The 19530-nt window shown below is 42.7% G+C and overlaps 1 protein-coding gene across 2 annotated transcripts in view; it reads right to left on the reverse strand.

Annotated features, from left to right (window-relative positions):
- The window catches only part of PAWR (pro-apoptotic WT1 regulator), a 104826-nt gene extending 102241 nt beyond the window's left edge, over positions 1–2585 (reverse strand). Inside the window, exons 1-2 of one of the 2 annotated variants that reach the window (XM_033431330.2) lie at positions 2425–2585; positions 1214–1910 (exon numbers count right to left, since the gene is read on the reverse strand). In XM_033431330.2, coding sequence (XP_033287221.1) covers positions 1214–1762 — 549 coding nt within the window. In that variant the 5' untranslated portion in view covers positions 1763–1910; positions 2425–2585. Of the gene's footprint in view, positions 1–1213; positions 2050–2424 lie in introns of those variants that run through there. The other variant, XM_004271582.3, reaches the window with a different exon arrangement.
- Between the last annotated feature and the right edge of the window lie 16945 nt (positions 2586–19530).

The raw sequence follows: 19530 nt of genomic DNA on the forward strand, positions 1-19530 counted from the left end.
ATACCCTTCAAAGACAAACTCTGATTTTCCAGGTATGGAAATTATATTAAGACTTAAAAATTTGGGTATGTTTGATATACACCCTAACTTACTGCAAATGCTTTTACTTGAACCACAATTAAAGTTGGTGAATTCTTACTATTTATTTACTGTGTGTCAAAGTTGAATAAATTAGAAGGCCAGGAGGGAAAAAAAGGTAAAACCTAGAACCAATGAGAAAAAGATGCAACTACTTCGGGTGAAACAAGGTTATTGAATCACTTCCCCAAACCGGTGAGTTACTATTAAAGTAACCAAATACTTGTTAGAGGATTGTTTTGTTTTGTTGAGGGTAGAGAAAGGTGCAGTTATACCCCAAGTAGAAATGTTTCACCAGTAACTCTGTAATGGGAAGATGCTGCTGCCTGCATAATGGTTTTTGAGACTGCTCAAAAATACCAAAAAAAAAAAAAAAAAAAAACCCAACAACAACCCAAAAAACAAAAAATTCCCAACCCTACCACAAATGTTTTCCAGAATACACAGAGCCAAATACTTAAATACAGGGAGAGAGCACTTTAGCAAAAAGAATTGAGGGTTGCTACAGCGTTCCTAATGTCCACAATACCACTCAGGAAAAAACTCGTGTGTGTGTGTGTGTGTGTGTGTGTGTGCGCGCGTGCTGGGGAGCACTATTTCCAAAAGCTGGTTTATATATGAAATAGAGCATATGCTCAACTGGATATACTTATCTTGGGTTCATTGAAAGATAAAGCTGTCTGGGAGAGTGCTAAAGCCACGTTTTCTTTACAGGTGCTATTAAACACTGTTAAGAGAGAAGAAGAGATAAACTATCTGATAATTTGAGACGGGCACGTGGGAAACTAAAGTACGTGGTCATCACCATTAATCAATTTTTCTAACTGATCAAGCATAAACAAACAAGGCTAGGTGGGCAAGTTCTAGAGCCCCGAGTTGTCTTTCCAACACTGAAAAGAAGGATCCTGGGTCTGAGATCTTAGCCGGGAAGCCTGAAAAGCACGCGTCCGACTTTGGATTTGGGGAAGTTCCCAGCAAGCATTTGTTGAGAGTAAAACTCCATCACCCCCTGCCTGCCTAACTCAGTGAAAGGCTAAGAAGTGCAGGCTCGAGGGGGAAAGCTCTGGGCCCTGGAGAGAAGACACCAGGAGGCGGCAGCCCTCCAGGGTCCGGCCGCGGCCCCCGCCCGGCTCACCTCTGCGGCAGGGATGTTGACCACGCCGGTGGAGCGCCGCTTCTCCCGCAGCTTCCTCTTCTCGATCTGCCCCTTGCCTTTCCTGGCGCTGGGGCCCGAGCTCTTGCCCTTCTCCAGGGCGCCGTCCCGCTCCTCCTCGCCGTCCCGTGCGGGGGCTGCCCCCGAAGCGGCAGCAGCAGCGGCGGCGGCGGCGGCGGCGGCGGCGGCGGCGGCGGAGCACTCATCCTCCGGCCGCCGCGGGCCGGGGGCGGCGCGACTCAGCTGCGCAGGGCCCACGGCGCAGTTCACGCCCCCGGGGCCGGGGGCGGCAGGTGCGGCGGCGGCGCCTGGGAGGTTGTTGTTCAGCTCGTTGGCCGCAGCGGCGGCCGAAGTACCCAGGGGCCCCGGCGGGAGCTTCCCGGCCGCGTCGCCCGTGCCCCCACCGGGGGCGGCCGGGCCCGGGGGATTCTGCTTGGCGCGCATCTTCTCGCGCTTCGCCTTCCACTCCTCCAGGAAGTCTGTGGTGCTGCCGCCGCTGCCGCCGCCGGTCCGGTAGCCACCGGTCGCCATATTCCCAGCGGGGCCGGCCGGGCTCTCACCTCAGGCCGCCGGCCCCGACTCCGGCCGCCGCCCCCTCTTCCTTCCCGCCACCCGGAGGAGGCGAGGGAACGACCCCCGGGCGCGGGGGTGGCCGCGGCTCCCCCAGGGACCGGCTGGTCTGCAGGGAAACACAAAAGGGGGCGGAGAAGGGAAGCGTAAGATCCTCGCCCGGCCCGAGGGTCTGCCCCGCGGCCGCGCCCCTCGGAGACCCACAGAGAGCGCGCCCACTCAGCCCCGCAGGCGAGGAGCCGCAGAGTCCCCACCCTGCAAAGTTTCTCCGACGCACCTACACGGCTGGCCCGGACGATCACCGCCCCTCGAGGGGTGGAGAGAGGCACGGTCCCCACCCCCGGCCCGCCTGCCTGCCCGCCCGCCCGCCCCATCCCCGCCGGGGTCCGAGCCTGCGGCGGTCGGGGGACCCGGACCAGACCCCCCACCTGTCGACCCGTCGCATCTCCAACCCTCGCTCCGGTCCGGGGTCCCCGCGACCGACACACTCATTCCCGGGACGAGGCGCGGAGTCCCCTAACCGACTCGCGGAGGAGGCGGGACGCCTCCCGACCCAGCAGTCCAGCCGAGTCCAGGGGGACGGGTGCGCGTGTGGAGCGCGGACCGACCGGGCGGCCCCTTACCTGGGAGGAGTTGGGGGGACGAGGAGCGGGACTGGGTGCTGGCGCCCAGGTGAGCCGAAGCAGCCGCGCGGAAAGACCCGCGGCCAGCTCTCCGTCCTGAGCCCGCGGCGCTCCCGGGCTAGGAGGGAGGAGGGAGGGAGGGAGGGAGGGAATGAGGGAGGGGAGGGAAGGGAACGAGGGGAGCCGAGCGGCGCCGAAGCGCCGGCGGAAAGGACCGAGACCGCGCGCGAGGGGCGCGGCGCGCGGTGGGGGCGGCGGGGCCCGCCGACGCCCCGCCCCCGGCGCTCAGGTGCGCGGCGCCGCGTCCGGCCCGCTGCTGCCGCCAGTCCCGCGCCAGCAGATGCGACCGCACATTCCTGGGCGCGCAACCTCGCGGCGGCCGACCTGCCGGCGCCTCCGACGCTGGAGCGTGAACCGCCCTCCACGCCCTTCTCCCCGTTCCTCTTCTCCGCCTCTCCAGTCTCCCACCACTCTTCCTTTTAAGTACAAGACATATTCTTCCAGGGAAAATCACAAATACTGCTGGCTGAGGGGGAAAGTGCATGATTCAGGGCCTGACTAGCTAGGATGGAAAAATACTCTCGCGTCCCTTTTCCTAGTCGCTGCCCCCTTTTCAGATGTACTGGGGTGGCAAACAGGAGAGTGGAAACGGCTAAAACCCAGGCCCCTCCTTCTAAGTCTGTGGTCTCAGGTGAACGTGTCGCCTGAAAGGAGAGACTTCAACTGTACGTGTATTATCAAGGCTTTACTGTTATCTTAGGCTTGCAGGGAAAAATTTTAAAGCTCATTTTAAAATGTATTGTGTTGGCGATCCCAGTCCTACTTGGAGTTTCCTCTTAACCCTGTCTCTACAACTCCTCTTCACAGATAGGGAATTTAGCAGCAAAACTCCCTACCAAAGTCCTAAAGCTGCATTGAGGCTGATTTGATATGAGCAGGGGCGGTGATTGTCTCTATTCTTCTACCCTTCACATGCCATAGGGTAAATCTTATCTTCAGAGGCAAGTCATCTCCGATTTCTGGATCAGGGCTGGGTGGACTGCCACTGTCAAGCACTTGAGCAGACAGACGTCACCGTATCCGAGTAACGCCAGGGCACATCACTGTCATAGGGTACAAATGCCTGGTCACCATTTTGCAAAAAGTAGGCGAGCCCTGAGTCACATTCTTACCTAACATAACTCTTTCTTCCTACTTAGTACCTGTTTTGCCTAGGTGGCACACGGTGGGTGAGCCGTCAGCCTTTGCCTGCTCAGGAAGGAGAACAGGAGAATGTGATTCACATGCTATTTATTTATCAGAGGGGAAGGTCACACAGTTCTCGTCTTTTGTCTGACTGCTGGAGTGAACTTGTGGATAACCCGGATTGAGTTCTGGAAAAACTCTTTAAAAAATTAAAGGCCTACGTTGGGAATCGGTTTAAAAGGCTGAGCCTGGCTGGTACCAACCTGGGTGTGCCATCTGAAACTGCTCAATTAATGATTCATTACTTTGTTTTCTGAGTTTTAAGGTGGGGGAGGGAGGGTTGAGCATTAAAGAGATTCACATTAATATTCTTTATAACTTAACAGAGGATTTTCTCTTGGAGGGACTGCAGGATATAGCAGAAAGAGGATATAATGTGCCTGAGTACAAACATCTAAATAGCTGAGAGATCTTGGGCATGTTGTTTAAATTCTCTGAAACTCAGCTTTCTTTACTATAAAACCAGTAATAACAGCCTATGTTTTTATGTTGTTACAAGAAACGACACTGTGTACTTGGTCAAGGAAAGCACTCAGTAAATATAGTCTCTTTTATTAATAGGATATTGAACAGAGTCCTGGGTTTCTAAGGGGGGCGCAGACAAAAAAAGATAAGGTACTAAATACACAATATTAACTTGAAAACAATAGACTTTGAATGAACTAGGATAACACTCTGCCACATAATTTATCAGTGCATCTCTTTGACCAGTTCTCTTGGTATATTAACAAGCGCTGAGTCAGGAATGTTGGCTACTATGGACTTGTGTGACTTTCGGCAAGTTGCTTACCTTTTGTGCCTCTGTTTACTTACACATAAAATGGGGATAATAATACTTCCTACATTGTGAGAGGGTTGTGAAAGTGTCCGAGAGATCCTTAGATAAAAGGTAGTATGGGAGTACCGGAGTAGTTGTTATTAGTCTATAAAGTGCCCTAGGAACCATGGATGAAAGAGATTACTGAGGCACAAAGCGCTGTGTATTATTACTGTTATCGTTCATTATACCTTTTGTCTTTACCTTACCATTCTCAATATTCCCAAAGGTATATTTCACAGCCAGACTGCTTCCAACATTGCATCAAGATATTTAGCTGAGTCAGTTCTAAATTGCTGTGTTTGCATGTCGTCAATCTTCACGTACAGCGTTCTGATGAAATAATCCTTAAAGACTCTGAGCCTGGTTTCTCAACTGCAGCACTACTGAAATTTGGGACTGGATAATTCTTTGGGGGTGTTGTCCTGTCCATTGCAAGATGTTTAGCAGCATCCTTGGCTTCTGCCCACTAGATACCTACCAGGAGTGTCCTCCACCCCCAGTTGTGAGTTTGCCAAGTGCTTCCTGGGGGGCAAAATCTTCCCCAGTTAAGAACTTCTGAGCAAACCTAAAACAACTAATTTGGGTGATACACTTGCCCTTAATAATAGAGGGAAATAAGATGATGATAACAAAACAAAGATTCATTTTAATATGTCAGAGTCAAACTTATTCTAAATGTTAAGTCTTACTTAATGTTTTCCAGGCAGTGGATTAGCTATATGTGAAATAGCCTGTTTGTATGTGTTGAAATAATTAATGGGATATTAAGAAATAACAATTTGCCTGCAATGCAAATACTTCTGGAAGATATGCAATTCGCCCTCTAAAATCAAAATAATACATGCACATCGTCTTAATGGTTAAATACTTCAGTTCTACAAGGATTATAACAAAAGACAGCAATCCCCTACCTAAAACCCTACCCAGAACTTTGAACTCTTATAACTGTTTCTGCTAATATAGATCTTCCTATTTATATTTTAATGCCCTCACCTGCTATTCTACTTCTTGATTTCTCCATTTTTTAGACATCCATTTTTGGCTTCCTGATACAGAAGAAAATTTAGTTCTCCTCTACTTAGACTACACCTACACGTTTCTTACTCCTAAACTCCTGCTATACTTGTATTGCAATTTTTATTGAATAAACATTTAATGTTTATAGTGTTATTACTATGCAAATATTGTTCACAGCTGAGCCAGGCAGTGTACTATGTTTGCTTTTCTTTTTTTTTCTCCAACTTATTTTCTTGTTACACAAATATTTCTTTTTCCTACAGTTAAAACTTGCCCCCTTTTTGCCTTATTTTTCTATATATCAGTCACAAATTTACACCCAGACTTTCTTCCTGTCGATGCAGTTCATCACGTCAGATGATCTGTCAGTTCTATTTCTCTTTTTCTTGGAGGTATCTCTCCTGGAGCCTGCCACCCCCACTCTAGTCTGGATTGGTTTTAAAGCTCATTGCTCTGTGGTTATTCTGGGATTATACTTCCCTAACATCCTGGGAATTATTTCCTGTGCAGACTCCTTGTTTCCTGAATCCCATATTGTCCTCTTTCTTTTCCCTTATTTTAGTTGAGTACTTCTTCAGTATTCTCTGGAGATCCGATTGCACATTCTTCGAGACCATGTGTGTTAGAAAATGTTTTTAATTTATCTTCACACTTGGTTAATAGTTTGGTGAGGCATAGACCTCTACGTTGGAAATCATTTTCCTTTATAATTTTGAAGGCATCACAATATTGTCTTCTGGTTTCCAGAGTTGCAGTTTGGAAAACCAATGGCATTCTGATTCCTTTGTATTTTCCCTCTGGAAGTTTTTGGAACTTCTTACCCAGATCTACTTGAATATCTTAAAGATTTGCCATGATTTGTCTTTTTTTTTCTATATAAATTTATTTATTTTTGGCTGTGTTGGGTCTTCGTTGCTGCACACGGGCTTTCTCTAGTTGCGGCGTGAGAGGGGGCTACTCATTGCGGTGCGCTGGCTTCTCATTGCAGTGCGTAGGCTTCTCATTGCTGCAGAGCATGGGCTCTAGGCGCAGAGGCTTCAGTAGTTGTGGTGCACGGGCCTAGTTGCTCCACGGCATGTGGGATCCTCCCAGACCAGAGCTCAAACCCATGTCCCCTGCATTGGCAGGCGGATTCTTAACCACTGCGCCACCAGGTAAGTCCCAGCCATGATTTGTCTTTTTTCATTATTATGTTAAGCACTCAGTGGGCCGTCTAAATCTGCCATGTGCCTTTCACTTGGGAAATTTCTTTATCCTATATCTTTGGTAATTCTTCCCTTCCATTTTCTCTTTCTGGAGCCCCTGTTAAATAGATATTGAACTTCTAAGTGTTTTCTAGTAAATATTTGTCTTTTCTCTCCTAGTTTCCATCTCTTTGGCATGTTATTATACTTTCAGTGAAATTTCCTGTCTTACTTGCCAAACCTTTCTGTTGAATTTTCTGTTTCTGCCACCATTTTTTCTTTGATCTATTTCTTAGACTCTAAATGTTCTTCTTCCATATTATCCTATTTTTGTGTCAGATTCATCAGATTTTCTCTTTCTAAGGAAATTCCTTTAACTTTTCTTCTGCTGGTCCTACACTTTGTCTCCTATTTGCTCCCTTTTATCTTTTTGATTGTTTTAGTCTTCATCTTTCATATTAGAGGATTTCCTTGTCAGTCTGCTGTTCATTCATTTTTTTTAAAATTTTTTTTTTTTTGGCCGCTCTGCGTGGCATTCAGAATCTTAGTCCCTCGACCAAGGATCAAACCCGTGCCCCCTGCAGTGGAAGTGCGGAGTCTAAACCACTGGACCACCAGGGAAGTCCGTGTTCATTCATATTTTAGATTGAAGCATTGAAAAGTTGTTTGGGGGACTTCCCTTGTGGCGCAGTGGTTAAGACTCTGAGCTCCCAATGCAGGGCACCGGGATTTGATCCCTGGTCAGTGAACTAGATCCCACATGCATACCTCAACTAAGAGTTTGCATGCCACAACTAAGGAACCTGCCTGCCACAACTAAGACCCATTGCAACCAAATAAATAAATAAATGAAAAGTTGATTGCTTGCTCTTCTTTCAAAAGGCAGAGCTTGTTGATTGATGGTCTCAATTTAGGGAGCTGGTGTTTGGACCCAGGCATTTTGTGGAGGCATGTGTCCATTGTCAGCCTCTTTGAGGCTTTTCTCTTGGCCAGATCAGTTTCCCTGAGAGAAATTGTGTTTCTGCCTGTATTGCTAGTTGTCAACTGTTTCCAGTTCCAAGTAGAAAAAGGGAACTGGGGGAGCCTTAGTACTCAGCATGCAGGTTTCACTCAGTCCCTATGCTTGGATGCCTGGGGTGCTCAAGTTCAGTACATTTGTAATTCAGCAACTTCAGAGCGTGAACTTCCAGTCCTCTGCCAGGATCAGGAGAGACAGCCTCCTTGCTCCTGGGCCTTACAGTGGGGACTTGAGAATCTAACTGTCCCTTATATAGATTTTTAACGACTCCAGCTGTTTTCACCCCCATTCTTTCCTCTCTTTCAATATATGCTGCTGCCTCTGATTTCTGAGCTTTCTTCAGGACAAAAAGGATTCCTTCTGGCTGGCTTTGTCTCTTGCAGGTGGTTAGAATTCACCTTTCTCTTCTCTGCTAACATCTATTTGTTTTTCATCTTCCATCTTCCAAAATTTTGCTCTCATTTCCCATCCTCTTGGTTGTTACTGGTTTATCACTTTACTTTTATTTTAGTGAAGTTACTTGAGGGTGTACAGGTAAACATGTGTGTTCAATCTGTTATGTTTAACAGGAGATCTAATCTGTCCATTTTGCAGATTTCTAGATATTTTGAAATCTAATCTGTGATGAGGCTAGATAAGTAGAGACCTCTACCTCTTATTACATCTTAAGCCCCTATTGATTGACACTATTAGGAAGAGTTCTATGAAATGTGTTGTGTTTTCTGGAGGCTGTTTAGGAAGATGTGGCTCATTACATTACATAATGTCCCCAGGAAAAAAATGTCTGACATTACTACTAAGAATAGTTGTATGTATTTCTCTTTTGTTGGCTTTTTTTTTTTTTTTTTTTGGATGTGGACCATTTTCAAAGTCTTTATTGAACCTGTTACAGCATTGCTTCTGTTCCATGTCTTGGCCCCTTGGCCCCGAGGCATGTGGGATCCTAGCTCCTAGACCAGGATCGAACCTGCCCCCCCTGCCCTGGAAGGCAAAGTTCCAACCACTGGACTGCCGGGGAAGTCCCTTTTTGTTACTTTACTTTTTTAACCACAATAAAACTATGTGTTTCATAGCTGGTAAGTTTTCCCTTCTTCCATCAACTGCTGTTAATCTTAGGCCAGATTTGTGGCCTATCCGGGAAAGATCTAGGTTTTGTGGTGCCTGAAGCTTATAAAACTTAGGGCACCTTCTTTAAGAAAAAGAATAGGTTAAAAAAAATAGTTAGAATGAGCAATTTTAAAGATTATAAATTTTAACAAATTGAAAAGTGCCATAAGCATCACAAAAATCCAGAAAAACAACCTAAATTATTCACTATTACTCTCTGACATATTTCTATAATACTGTTTTATCTGCATTTTTACTATTTATTTTATTTTGTTTTATTTTATTTTTGCCTGCACCACACAGCTTGCAGGATCTTCGTTCCCCAACCAGGTATTGAACTGGGGCCCACAGCAGTGAAAGCACAGAGTCCTAACTGCTGGACCACCAGGGAATTTCCAATTTTATTATTAATTGATGCATAAAATATCTGACTTCATACACAGATGCATCCTCTATTTGTAGTACACAAATATATATATTTGTGCATCATAAGCACAGGATCTCTATTGATCCTACCAGTTTTTCATTATCTGTCACTCCTTTCCATGTCCTAACCTCCTTACTCAGATTAAAGCTTATCATTATTAGCCTCCTCTGCCTACTCTTGCTCAGCTAAAATAAGGCTAATTAAAAACAGTTTGGTGGGTGGGCTTCCATGGTGGCGCAGTGGTTGAGAGTCCGCCTGCCGATGCAGGGGACACGGATTCGTACCCCGGTCCGGGAGGATCCCACACGCCGCGGAGCAGCTGGGCCCGTGAGCCATGGCCGCTGAGCCTGCGCGTCCGGAGCCTGTGCTCCGCAATGGGAGAGGCCACAACAGTAAGAGGCCCGCGTACCGCAAAAAAAAAAAAAAAAAAAAAAACAGCGTGGCATCTTTCCTAACTCTCCTTCAAATGCATGACCATAGTTTCAACTGGGCAGTGCATACTATCTGGCAATCCTGCAGTCTTAGTAAGCGTGTTCACCTGTGCTGCAGAATGACTAGTTCACATCACTCCCTTAAACCTCCAAAACCTCCTTATCCAACCCTCGCTCTCAGTTGATGAACTTGTTTGTTGACTAAAGTAGGACCTATGTGAGTGGGGCTCCTCATCTTGCCCCACACCTTTACTCACCTTCCTACATCTGGATCTACCCTCTGCCTCCTTACGTTTAGATGAAGTTCTTAGCTCCTTTTGAAGGCAGTCCTGGCATTTGTATCTTTCCCCTTGCAAGAGCTTTGCTGTACAATTAATACTCTTCTCTCATGCATAACCAATTTCTTCTCTTTTAAATAATTCCTTTCAACATACAAATGCACTCTATATTAATTCCCTCTGTATTAATCTTCTACTTACTGCTGAAACAACTTAACATCTTAAACAACACAACTTTATCATCTTACAGTTCTGTAGATAGATGTCCTACAGGGATGGGTCTCATTGGGTTAAAATGAAGGAACCAGCCCGGCTGCACTCCTTTCTGGAGGCTCTCTGGAAGAATCCATCTCCTTGCCCTTTCCAGCCTCTAGAGGCTGCCCACATTCCCTGGCCCTTGGTCTTCAAAGCAAGCAATGTCCCATCTCTCTGTGCCTTCCCGCCAGAGCCACATCTCCCCATGATTCTCTTCTGCCTCCCCTTTCCACTTTTAAGGATCCTTGTGATTATATTGGGACCACCTGGATAACCCAGGATGATCTGTTTTAAAATCAGCTGATTAGCAACCTTGATTCCATCTTCAATGTTAATTCTCTTTTGCCATATAACTTATATTCACAGGTCCCAGGGATTACGGCCTAGAACTCTTTGGGGCCATTGTTCTTCCTACCACACCTTCTTAAAGAAAAACATTTTCCCAGACTCTAGAATCTAATCTGGTCAATGTCCTATTTCTCTGTTCATGTTCCCAGTCAAAAGTCTTGGAAGAGTTATCTTCATTCACTGTTGCAGTCTTGTGGGAATGAGCCATTAACCTGTGGGGTCTGTGCTAACTCTGGCTAGCTAGTGTTGTAACTGAATTGTAGGACATTCAGTTGGTGTCCAGAGAGTGGGAGAATTGGTTAGTGTGGGAAAACCACGCACACATTTGGTGTCAGATATGTTGAGAGAAAGAGCACAGTGTTTCCCCTTTTACCTGGTTAAGATGAAGATGTGATTTCCTGACAACCCAGCAATTGCACTCTTAGGCACCTACCCTAGAGAAACTCTGACATGAACACAGGGACACATGGGCATAAATGTTCATTGCAGCACTAATTATAATAGTGAAAAAATGAAAAAGTACTTGTAGTTAGCAGGAGAGTGAATATATAAATTATAGTTTATTAGTATAATGGAACATTTATATCATTTCAAACCAGTTTCAAATGGATATGTAGGGACTTCCCTGGCAGTCCAGTGGTTAGGACTCTGCACTTCCACGTTAGGGGGCCCAGGACCTGATCCCTGTTCGGGGAACTAAGACCCCCCCAGTGCAGTGAAAAAAAACAAAAAGAATATGTAGAGTATGCCATTGTTCATATAAATTTCCAAAAGGTACAATAGTATATATTTTTAACAGATACACATTTGTAATATAAATACAAGCATACCAAATTCAGCTTATTAGTTACTTCTGAAGACAGATGGAGGGAAAAGGTATAGGAGCTGTAATGTTGCTGTTATTTATGTTTTATTTCTTTAAAAAGGAAAGAGATCTAAGATAAATGTGCATTAACATTTGTTAAATCTCAGTGTAGGGGGTACCTAGATTATTTGTTATATTACTTTCTGGACTTTTGTATATTTGAAATATGCTAGAATTTAAAGTAATTTTTAAAGGAAAAATACTTGGACTTGTGTAAATAGTTTCATAAGAAAAGTTTTGACTTTAAAAGTCTGAAACTTTAACAAAATTGGACTTGCCCAACATGTCTTTGGGCAGCCTTAAAATGTCCCCCTTTTTTGCCAAGCAAAAGAAGCCATAAAATTGTAGAAAACTTAATGAAGCCATGTACCCTGGAAATATTTGAAATGGTTTATGGCTTGGGGCAAAGGAAGAAAACTGAAGCCATGCCAATGTCAAAAGTCACAATTCCCTTTAGAATCACTGATCTTTCCTCTAATATCTGGACACAGATCCTTAAAATGGCTCCTAAACCACTTTCCTTCAACAGGCAAACAACTGGATGAAACCGCTGATGCCTCTCATTTTAACCAGCTCTTCCACTATCATTCTTTTTTTCATACACGGGTGCCACTATTTCTTCCACTAAAAATTGGAAGAAATATTCCAATTTTTCTGATCCCCTTTTGGAGACTTGGCAAGCCCTTGCCACTTTCCGAATGGTGAAAAAACGTCCTTGTCCAGGAAAACTCTGTGTGAATGGAACATTTTGGTTCTCTGGGCACAGATGGAGCACCTGAGCTCAGTAACACGCCTGGTTGAGCAGCTTTGCTGAAGACGCTCCACACATTGTCATGACTCATTGCTCTCAGCATCAACAGGAATTGGGCTGTGCCAGCAGATCTGAAAGGAAACTTGTCTACTGCTGTGAAAGTAGGTGACTTTCCCAGAGCCTGGTCTTGATATCAGCCTTTTCAAGAAAATTTAAATAGAAAAGAGATCAGAGTAGGAAGCTCTTCTCCATTACACTTAGTCCACTTGTGACTTTCCAAAGAACAAATCTTAAAGTATGTGATTGAACTTCATGCCTAAGTTGTATGTGTGCTCAATAGAGAGAGAGAGAGAGAGAGAGAAACAGAGAGAGAGGAAGAGAGAGAAAGAAAGCCTTCTCAGAACAATTTAACTGGGAGGTGTTCATTCCTAGTTTTGTTACGTCATAGGTGTTTTTGACCATGAGACTAAGATAAATCTTTTGATCCAAGGTCCTACATAGAGCATTCTGGATGCTGCTAAAAGAACCCCATCAACTCTTATAGCTCAGCTGCCATGTCAGGAAGTGAAGATAGAAAGCAAACAACATGTAAACTTTCCAATAAAGAGGAAGGACTTTCTGTGGTCTGAAGCTCAAAGTCTTGTTTCTCTGCAAGCAGAAATCTTCAATACCCCAAAACACCATAAAATTCTTTTGAATGTTACTTCTGCTTAGATGACTTTAAAATTAAATCATGAATTCATCATCCTTTTTGGCCCACAGAAAGCTTCAATGATGTACACCTCACCCAAGATGGTTCCATTGATTCACAGTGGTGATGAGGCATGAATTCAACTCAATCTTGGAGTATGTACTTTAACGTATATTAAGCCAATATTTTCAGAGCTTTTTGCCATTAAAAAAAATTGAAATTAAATGGATGACATAGATGACATAACACGACTTCTTATTCAAATCAAAAGCAGTCTTTCACTGGAATTCACTATTGAGTAAAGCTGAGATTGCCTTTTATTTTGTAGACACTTGTGTTTAATTTAAATTAATGAAGATAACATTTTGCATAATAATACTTATAGCAGTTATTTATTGCTTACTACAAGCTAAGCACCATGATATTACTTCGTATACAGTGTCTAACTTAACCCTTTAAACAGTCCTATGAGGGGAGCATCAATATTACGTCCCTTAAACATCTCAGAGAATTGAGATTATGTAACTTACCCAGTGTCACACAGCTAGTACATGATAAAACCAAACATTTCAGCACGTAACTGTCTGATTCCAGAGCCCATCCTTATATGTCAAAGGAATTAATTTTAATGCAATAAAATAAACAGCTTGACCAGCTCAGTTTCTGTGCATTTTCCTGTGAAAGATTTCTTTTGATTTTATCACAAGGTTAGGGCTTCGTAATCAGTGAATCTTAGGGCTACGAACAACTAGACCAGACAAACAAGGCAGCATGGGCTCCCTGCACAGCCCCTCCCCTCTCTGTCTTTGCATCCTTGTGTCTGGCGCACAGCAGGTATAAATGTTTGTCAAATGGCACACAGGCAGGACTGCTGTCCTAAGGTGGCCCTGGAAGTAAGCTGACTGTCTCCCAGGGCTTTACTTGGGAGGTGGGGACAGTTTGGGGTAGGGAAGTACTCCTTGGTGTTTGTGCCCTAGCCAGCCTTTGATCCTCAGCTTTGCAGATTCAGAACTCTGATTTTATCAGCATCTGAAGCACTTATTAATGTCTCAGGGACACACAGTCACGTTAATGTAGCCCACTTGCCTGGGCTACATTTGTCTAAGAGCCAAATAACTCAATTTATAATGAAAAATATGAAGGTCAGAAACCCAGGAATGTTAAAGTCATCGTGAACAGTGTGCATTCTCCAAGAAGGCAGACCTATGTGGGAGTGAAAGCAGGACTGTAAGCTTACTTGGTAAATATGGAAAATGAACAGGAGGGGTTAATTAGAGGAATCCAGTGTTTACTGGCCTCTGCTAAGAGAGCTTGAGACATTTATCTCCACAAATAAGGAGAGCCCTGCCAAACTGAACAGAACAGAATGGCTCTCCCCAGGACCTTTGCATTCCGACTCTTTTTTGCTAAGGAGGCTGCTAACTCTGCTACTGAGGGACACATTCTTCCTTTGCATGTGCTAATGACTTTAATCTGGTTACGGTCCTGTTTTATTGGTCAGACCTCTTTCAGGTGAATTTGCATATTGCTGCAAAATCCATTTATTGAATTTTTTTAAAGTTTAATTCCCTCAAGGCAATTTTATTGGTGGGCATTCTACTATAACTTCAGTGTACTAATGACTAGCATTTTCTAAGGCCACTCAATAGATCTTCCAATAGAATTTGCTCCTAATTTTAAAGTCAATATATAAGCTATATGAAGAAGAGAATTACAGTCATTCATTCAATGAATATTTAAGGGGTTACACCTACTATCTGTCAGGCTTGTTCCGTGCAAGTTACTGTTTAAGCAATAGAGTACAAAGACAAATGACATCTCCTACCTTCAAGGAGTCTGCAGGTGTGTAAACACATATGTAAACAAAAACAGATACCATAAAAGACTATCTGAATAAAAAGACTTGTAAACAAAAAGATGGTGTTTAGTTCTAAATAGAAATAAGAACAAGTTGTTATAAAATAGAAAACTAATAAGGACCTACTGTATAGCACAGGGAACTCTACTCAATACTCTGTAATGACCTATATGGGAATCTAAAAAAGAGTGGATATATGTATATGTATAACTGACTCACTTTGCTGTAGAGCAGAAACTAACACAACAATGTAAATCAACTACAACTAAATCCCTGGGGGCGCAGTGGTTAAGACTCTGTGCTCCCAATGCAGGGGGCCCAGGTTCGATCCCTGGCCAGGGAACTAGATCCCACATGCATGCCTCAACTAGGAATTGGCATGCCACAACTAAGGAGCCCACGTGCCACAACAAAGGAGCCGGTGAGCTGCAACTAAGACCTGGCACAACCAAATAAATAAATATTAAAAAAAAAAAAAAGACCAAGTTGTTGTGCAAGCACAGACTGAGGAGAGATGCCTTCACCAAGAATGAATGGGAGATATTTTTAAGTAGACAGGAGAGGAATATGCATTCCAATAGATGGAACCACTTATGGAAAAGTACAGAAATATAAGTGCCTCCAAGGAATGGAGAAGGTGCTGCCTCTGGAAGGTTGGGAGTGGACACAAAGGTGGGCTGGAGGGGACACGGGCATAGGGATGAGTCTACTTGAGTCTTCAGGACCAAAGGAGACCTTTCCCACCTTCCCTCTTCCCGTTGGAATTCTCACCTCTCCATGTTTGCCTCTTGTGCCTCTGGCTATTAATTCTCTGTTACTTTCAGAAGCCTCTGCTTTCCTCAGGTAATTCTTTAAATCAGCGATTTTTAAAAATTAATTTTTTTATTACATAATGCATAAGTGTGGTACAATATTCAAAAGATGTAAGGGCAAAGTGTGACAAATCAGGTCTCCCTTTGACTTACGATGGCCAGCCACATAGTTCTGCTCTTCTGCTCCCAGGGACTACCTCTGGTACCAGCTTCCTGCATATCCTTCCAGAACGTCTCTGCATAGGCACGTATATGCACATGTTTATACACAAATGCATGTATGTATATAATTTTTTACACAAATAATAGACTACTGCTACATCTTGCTTTCTTTGCTTTACAATAGATTTTGGGGATCTTTCCATGTTTATTTATCCTTTTATTCATTCATTTGACAAGTCTTTATTCATTCATTTGACAAGTCTTTATGTCTTTATAGGTCAGGCACACTTAGGTGGTGAGGATACAGCAGTGGGCAAAATAGGTAAAATGTCTGCCTTCGTGGAAATTATATTCTAGTAGAAGGGGTACAGAAAAGACAGACAAAAATCAAATAAGCACTGAAACATATAGTGTGCCAGATGGTGATAAGTACTATGGAGAAAAATAAAGCAGAGTCCTGAGAGGGTAGAAGTTGGAGAGCGGCTGCAATGGTTGCAGGAGAGACAGAGACTGACAGATCTTGTTCCCTATTGGTCCAATAGCACTCTGTCAGATGAATATATCATAATCTGTTGAATCAGTCCCCTACGGATAGAAACTTACATTGTTTCTAACATTTTGCTGTTACAGTGATGCAATTCTTGCACATATGTCATTTGACACATCCAAGAGTATATTTGTAGCTTAAATTCCTAGAAGTGGAATTGCCAGATTAAAGTCATTAGCATATGCAAAGGGTCTGTGCAGTTTTAATTTTAAGAGATTTTGCCGAATTACTCTCTGAAGAGTACCAATTTACAGCCCTTTCAGCAACGAATGAGCGGACCACATCTTCATCAACACAGTGTGTTGTCAAGATCACGATGTTTGCCTATCTGATGAGTAAACCATGAAATCTTATAAGTCTAATTTGCATTCACTTTTTATGATTGAAGGTGAGTTTCTTCTCATGTATTTAAAGTCCATTTCTACATCTTGTAAACTATCTGTTCATATCCTTTGCCAAATTTTCTATTATGTGTGTTTGTGGGGGGTGGTGTTGGTTGTTTTGTTTCGCTTCATTTCTGATTTGTAGAAACTCTTTTCAGTAAAGAATTTACATCCTCTTTGGGATGTGAGTAGCAAATATTTTACTGAATTTGTCAGTTCTTTTGACTGTGTTTATAATAAACGGCTTTAGCGATACAGAAAATTTTTGTTATTATGTAGCTTAATTACACCATCTTTTTAATGGCATCAGAAATTATTATTCTTTTTAACTTCCTGTGTTTTCTTCTAGTACTTTTACAGTTTATTTATTTATTTATTTTTGCGGTATGCGGGCCTCTCACTGCTGTGGCCTCTCCCGTTGAGGAGCACAGGCTCCGGACCTGCAGGCTCAGCGGCCATGGCTCACGGGCCCAGCCGCTCCGTGGCATGCGGGATCCTCCCGGACCGGGGCACGAACCCACATCCCCTGCAGTGGAAGCACGGAGTCTTAACCACTGGAGCGCCAGGGAATTCCCATGAGTACCATATTTTAAATGTTTCAGCTTATAAAATACATTTTACTGTCTGATAGAAAAACGCATCTCATTTTTCTTATTTTTTTTTAGACTTTCCCTGGCTCTTTTTATTTGCTTATTTTTCATTTGAACTTTAGAATCAGTTTTCTAGTTCCAAAATAAATCATCTTAGTGTTTTTCTTGGGATTACCCAAAATTTTATAGATTAATTTAGGGAGAATTGACATCTTTGTCATGCTGAAATTTCCTGAACAAGAGCATGGGATATCATTTAGTATGTCTTTTTGTGTGTCCCTCACTAGTTTTCATTTAAATCTTTCACATGTTCTATACATTTTATCCTTTCTTTCAGTTTTTGTCTTCTTACTGGTTGTATAATAATCTTTAGTTTCTATGTACTAATTTTGAGTTCTCTTATTGTTTCTGACAGTTTTTCATTTGATTCCCTTGAGTTTTCTGGGTAAACAATCATAGCATTAGCAAATAATGATGATTTTGCTTCACTTTTCCCATTTTTTTAATTTTTATTTATTTATGTCATCTAATTATGTTGGCTAAATAATAGTGGTTATAAAGAAGACCCTTAACTTATTCCTGATGTTACTGGGAATGCTGCTCTTTGTCATAGCTAGAAGCAGGAGTCTCCATTAGGTATTTTAATCATAAAAATCTAGGGTACTTACCAGAGATCAAACTCTTTGAAAGAGATGAAGTTTATACAAAGATTCTTTCTAGTGATGGGGAGTTATCATAAGGCTATATTTAGACAAATGAGGGAGATAAGAAACAATGACGGTGTGTTTGCTAATTACTCTTTGTTTCACCCTTTTTTGTTAGCCCAACACTATTCTAACAATTTTATATATACCAGATTATCTGAAATTAATCTCATCAAGGATTACAGGCTCTACACAGAGGCAAAATGCCCCAAAAGGAAACTTAATTGATAGAAGTTTCAGTGTCTTGCTCTGACATTGCTCATTCTTTAAGGGATGTACCAGAGGAGAATTAAATAGCCAAACAAAAAGAATAGGAAGGGAGTATGAGAGCCAAATCACCTGGTAGTACAATAACTCATCAGCCTCTAATTAGCCAAAATTTGGCCTTAATTTAGAGGCTGTTTTTTTTCCCCCAAACATACAAAAATTTGGCCCCTGCTTGTCTATCAATACTCAAGTTTTCCTGTCTAGAAAAGTTGCTTTGAGATTGTGCAAAGGCTTTCACCTTTATTTTCCACATCACCTTAAATAGAACAGATCTTTAAAAAGATCTGTTGAATGTGTTAGGTAATTAGTGCATCCTATGTGGTTTTATATTACCAATATGTTGCAATGTCTCTTGAACAAAGGAAAGGCTTTAGTTAGTCTAAATATACATCAGCTTTTAAAAAGATGATGAATGTAGATAATTTCCAAATGTCATATTACTAGAAAACTGTTTTTGGATTACTAACATTTGGATTTGTACTGAGTCTTTATCAATCACTATGGTTAAAATTTACTCTTTTGCTATTTTATTTTTCATTTTCCTTTTAAAACACCCAAAAGGCACTGTAACCCTCTAAATCTGTTATTCATTAACAAAACGCATGTTGAGGTTAGGACATTTCTAAAGCCCCAAATTGCTGACTTTAAGAGGGTTTAGTCTGTTTGATTTTTTTCAAGGATGCAATGGTGGGAGGAAAGAGTTGAATAATTTAAGCACTGTTCTACATGTGATAAGACGAAACTAGGACCATTTTAACAGCCTGGAAAAGGTTTGTCAAAACAACGCCTTTGCTTTCATTCTCCAAACTCTATTTAGAAGATCTGATTAATTGGCACAATATAGTATCACTTTCCTAAATGGGTTAATTCTCACCTCAGGTTCCTGGCTAACCTGTGGATCAGCAGCTTCCGGGCATTTTGACCACAATTCATAGTAATAAATATATTTTACATTGTGAACTTACGCATGTATGTGTATAGTTTCTTAAGATGATACTTAATCGATCTACAGGTTTTACACTCCCGTATTTTCTGTTCTTAATCTAGCCTATCCCCTTCTGCTCTATTCATTTAAAAAACTGCTAGCTGTAACTTCTAACTCTGCAGTTTGAAAAACAATGCTATAGTTCACTGCTTCTCAGATTTTAATCACCTAGGGATCTTGTTAAAGTGCAGATTCTAATTGGGTAGGTCTGAGATACTGCACGTCTAACAAACTTGCAGGTGATGCTGATTGATGCTACTGGTTTGTGGAGCACGCTTTGGAGAAGTGAGCCTGAAGATATTTATCTTTGGTCCTTGTGGCCCAATCTCTGGTTTATTCTGCTGAGGCAAGGGTCTTAGAA

The sequence above is a fragment of the Orcinus orca genome, chromosome 11 (genome assembly GCF_937001465.1).
Source record: "Orcinus orca chromosome 11, mOrcOrc1.1, whole genome shotgun sequence".
NCBI classification, from domain to species: Eukaryota; Metazoa; Chordata; class Mammalia; order Artiodactyla; family Delphinidae; genus Orcinus; species Orcinus orca.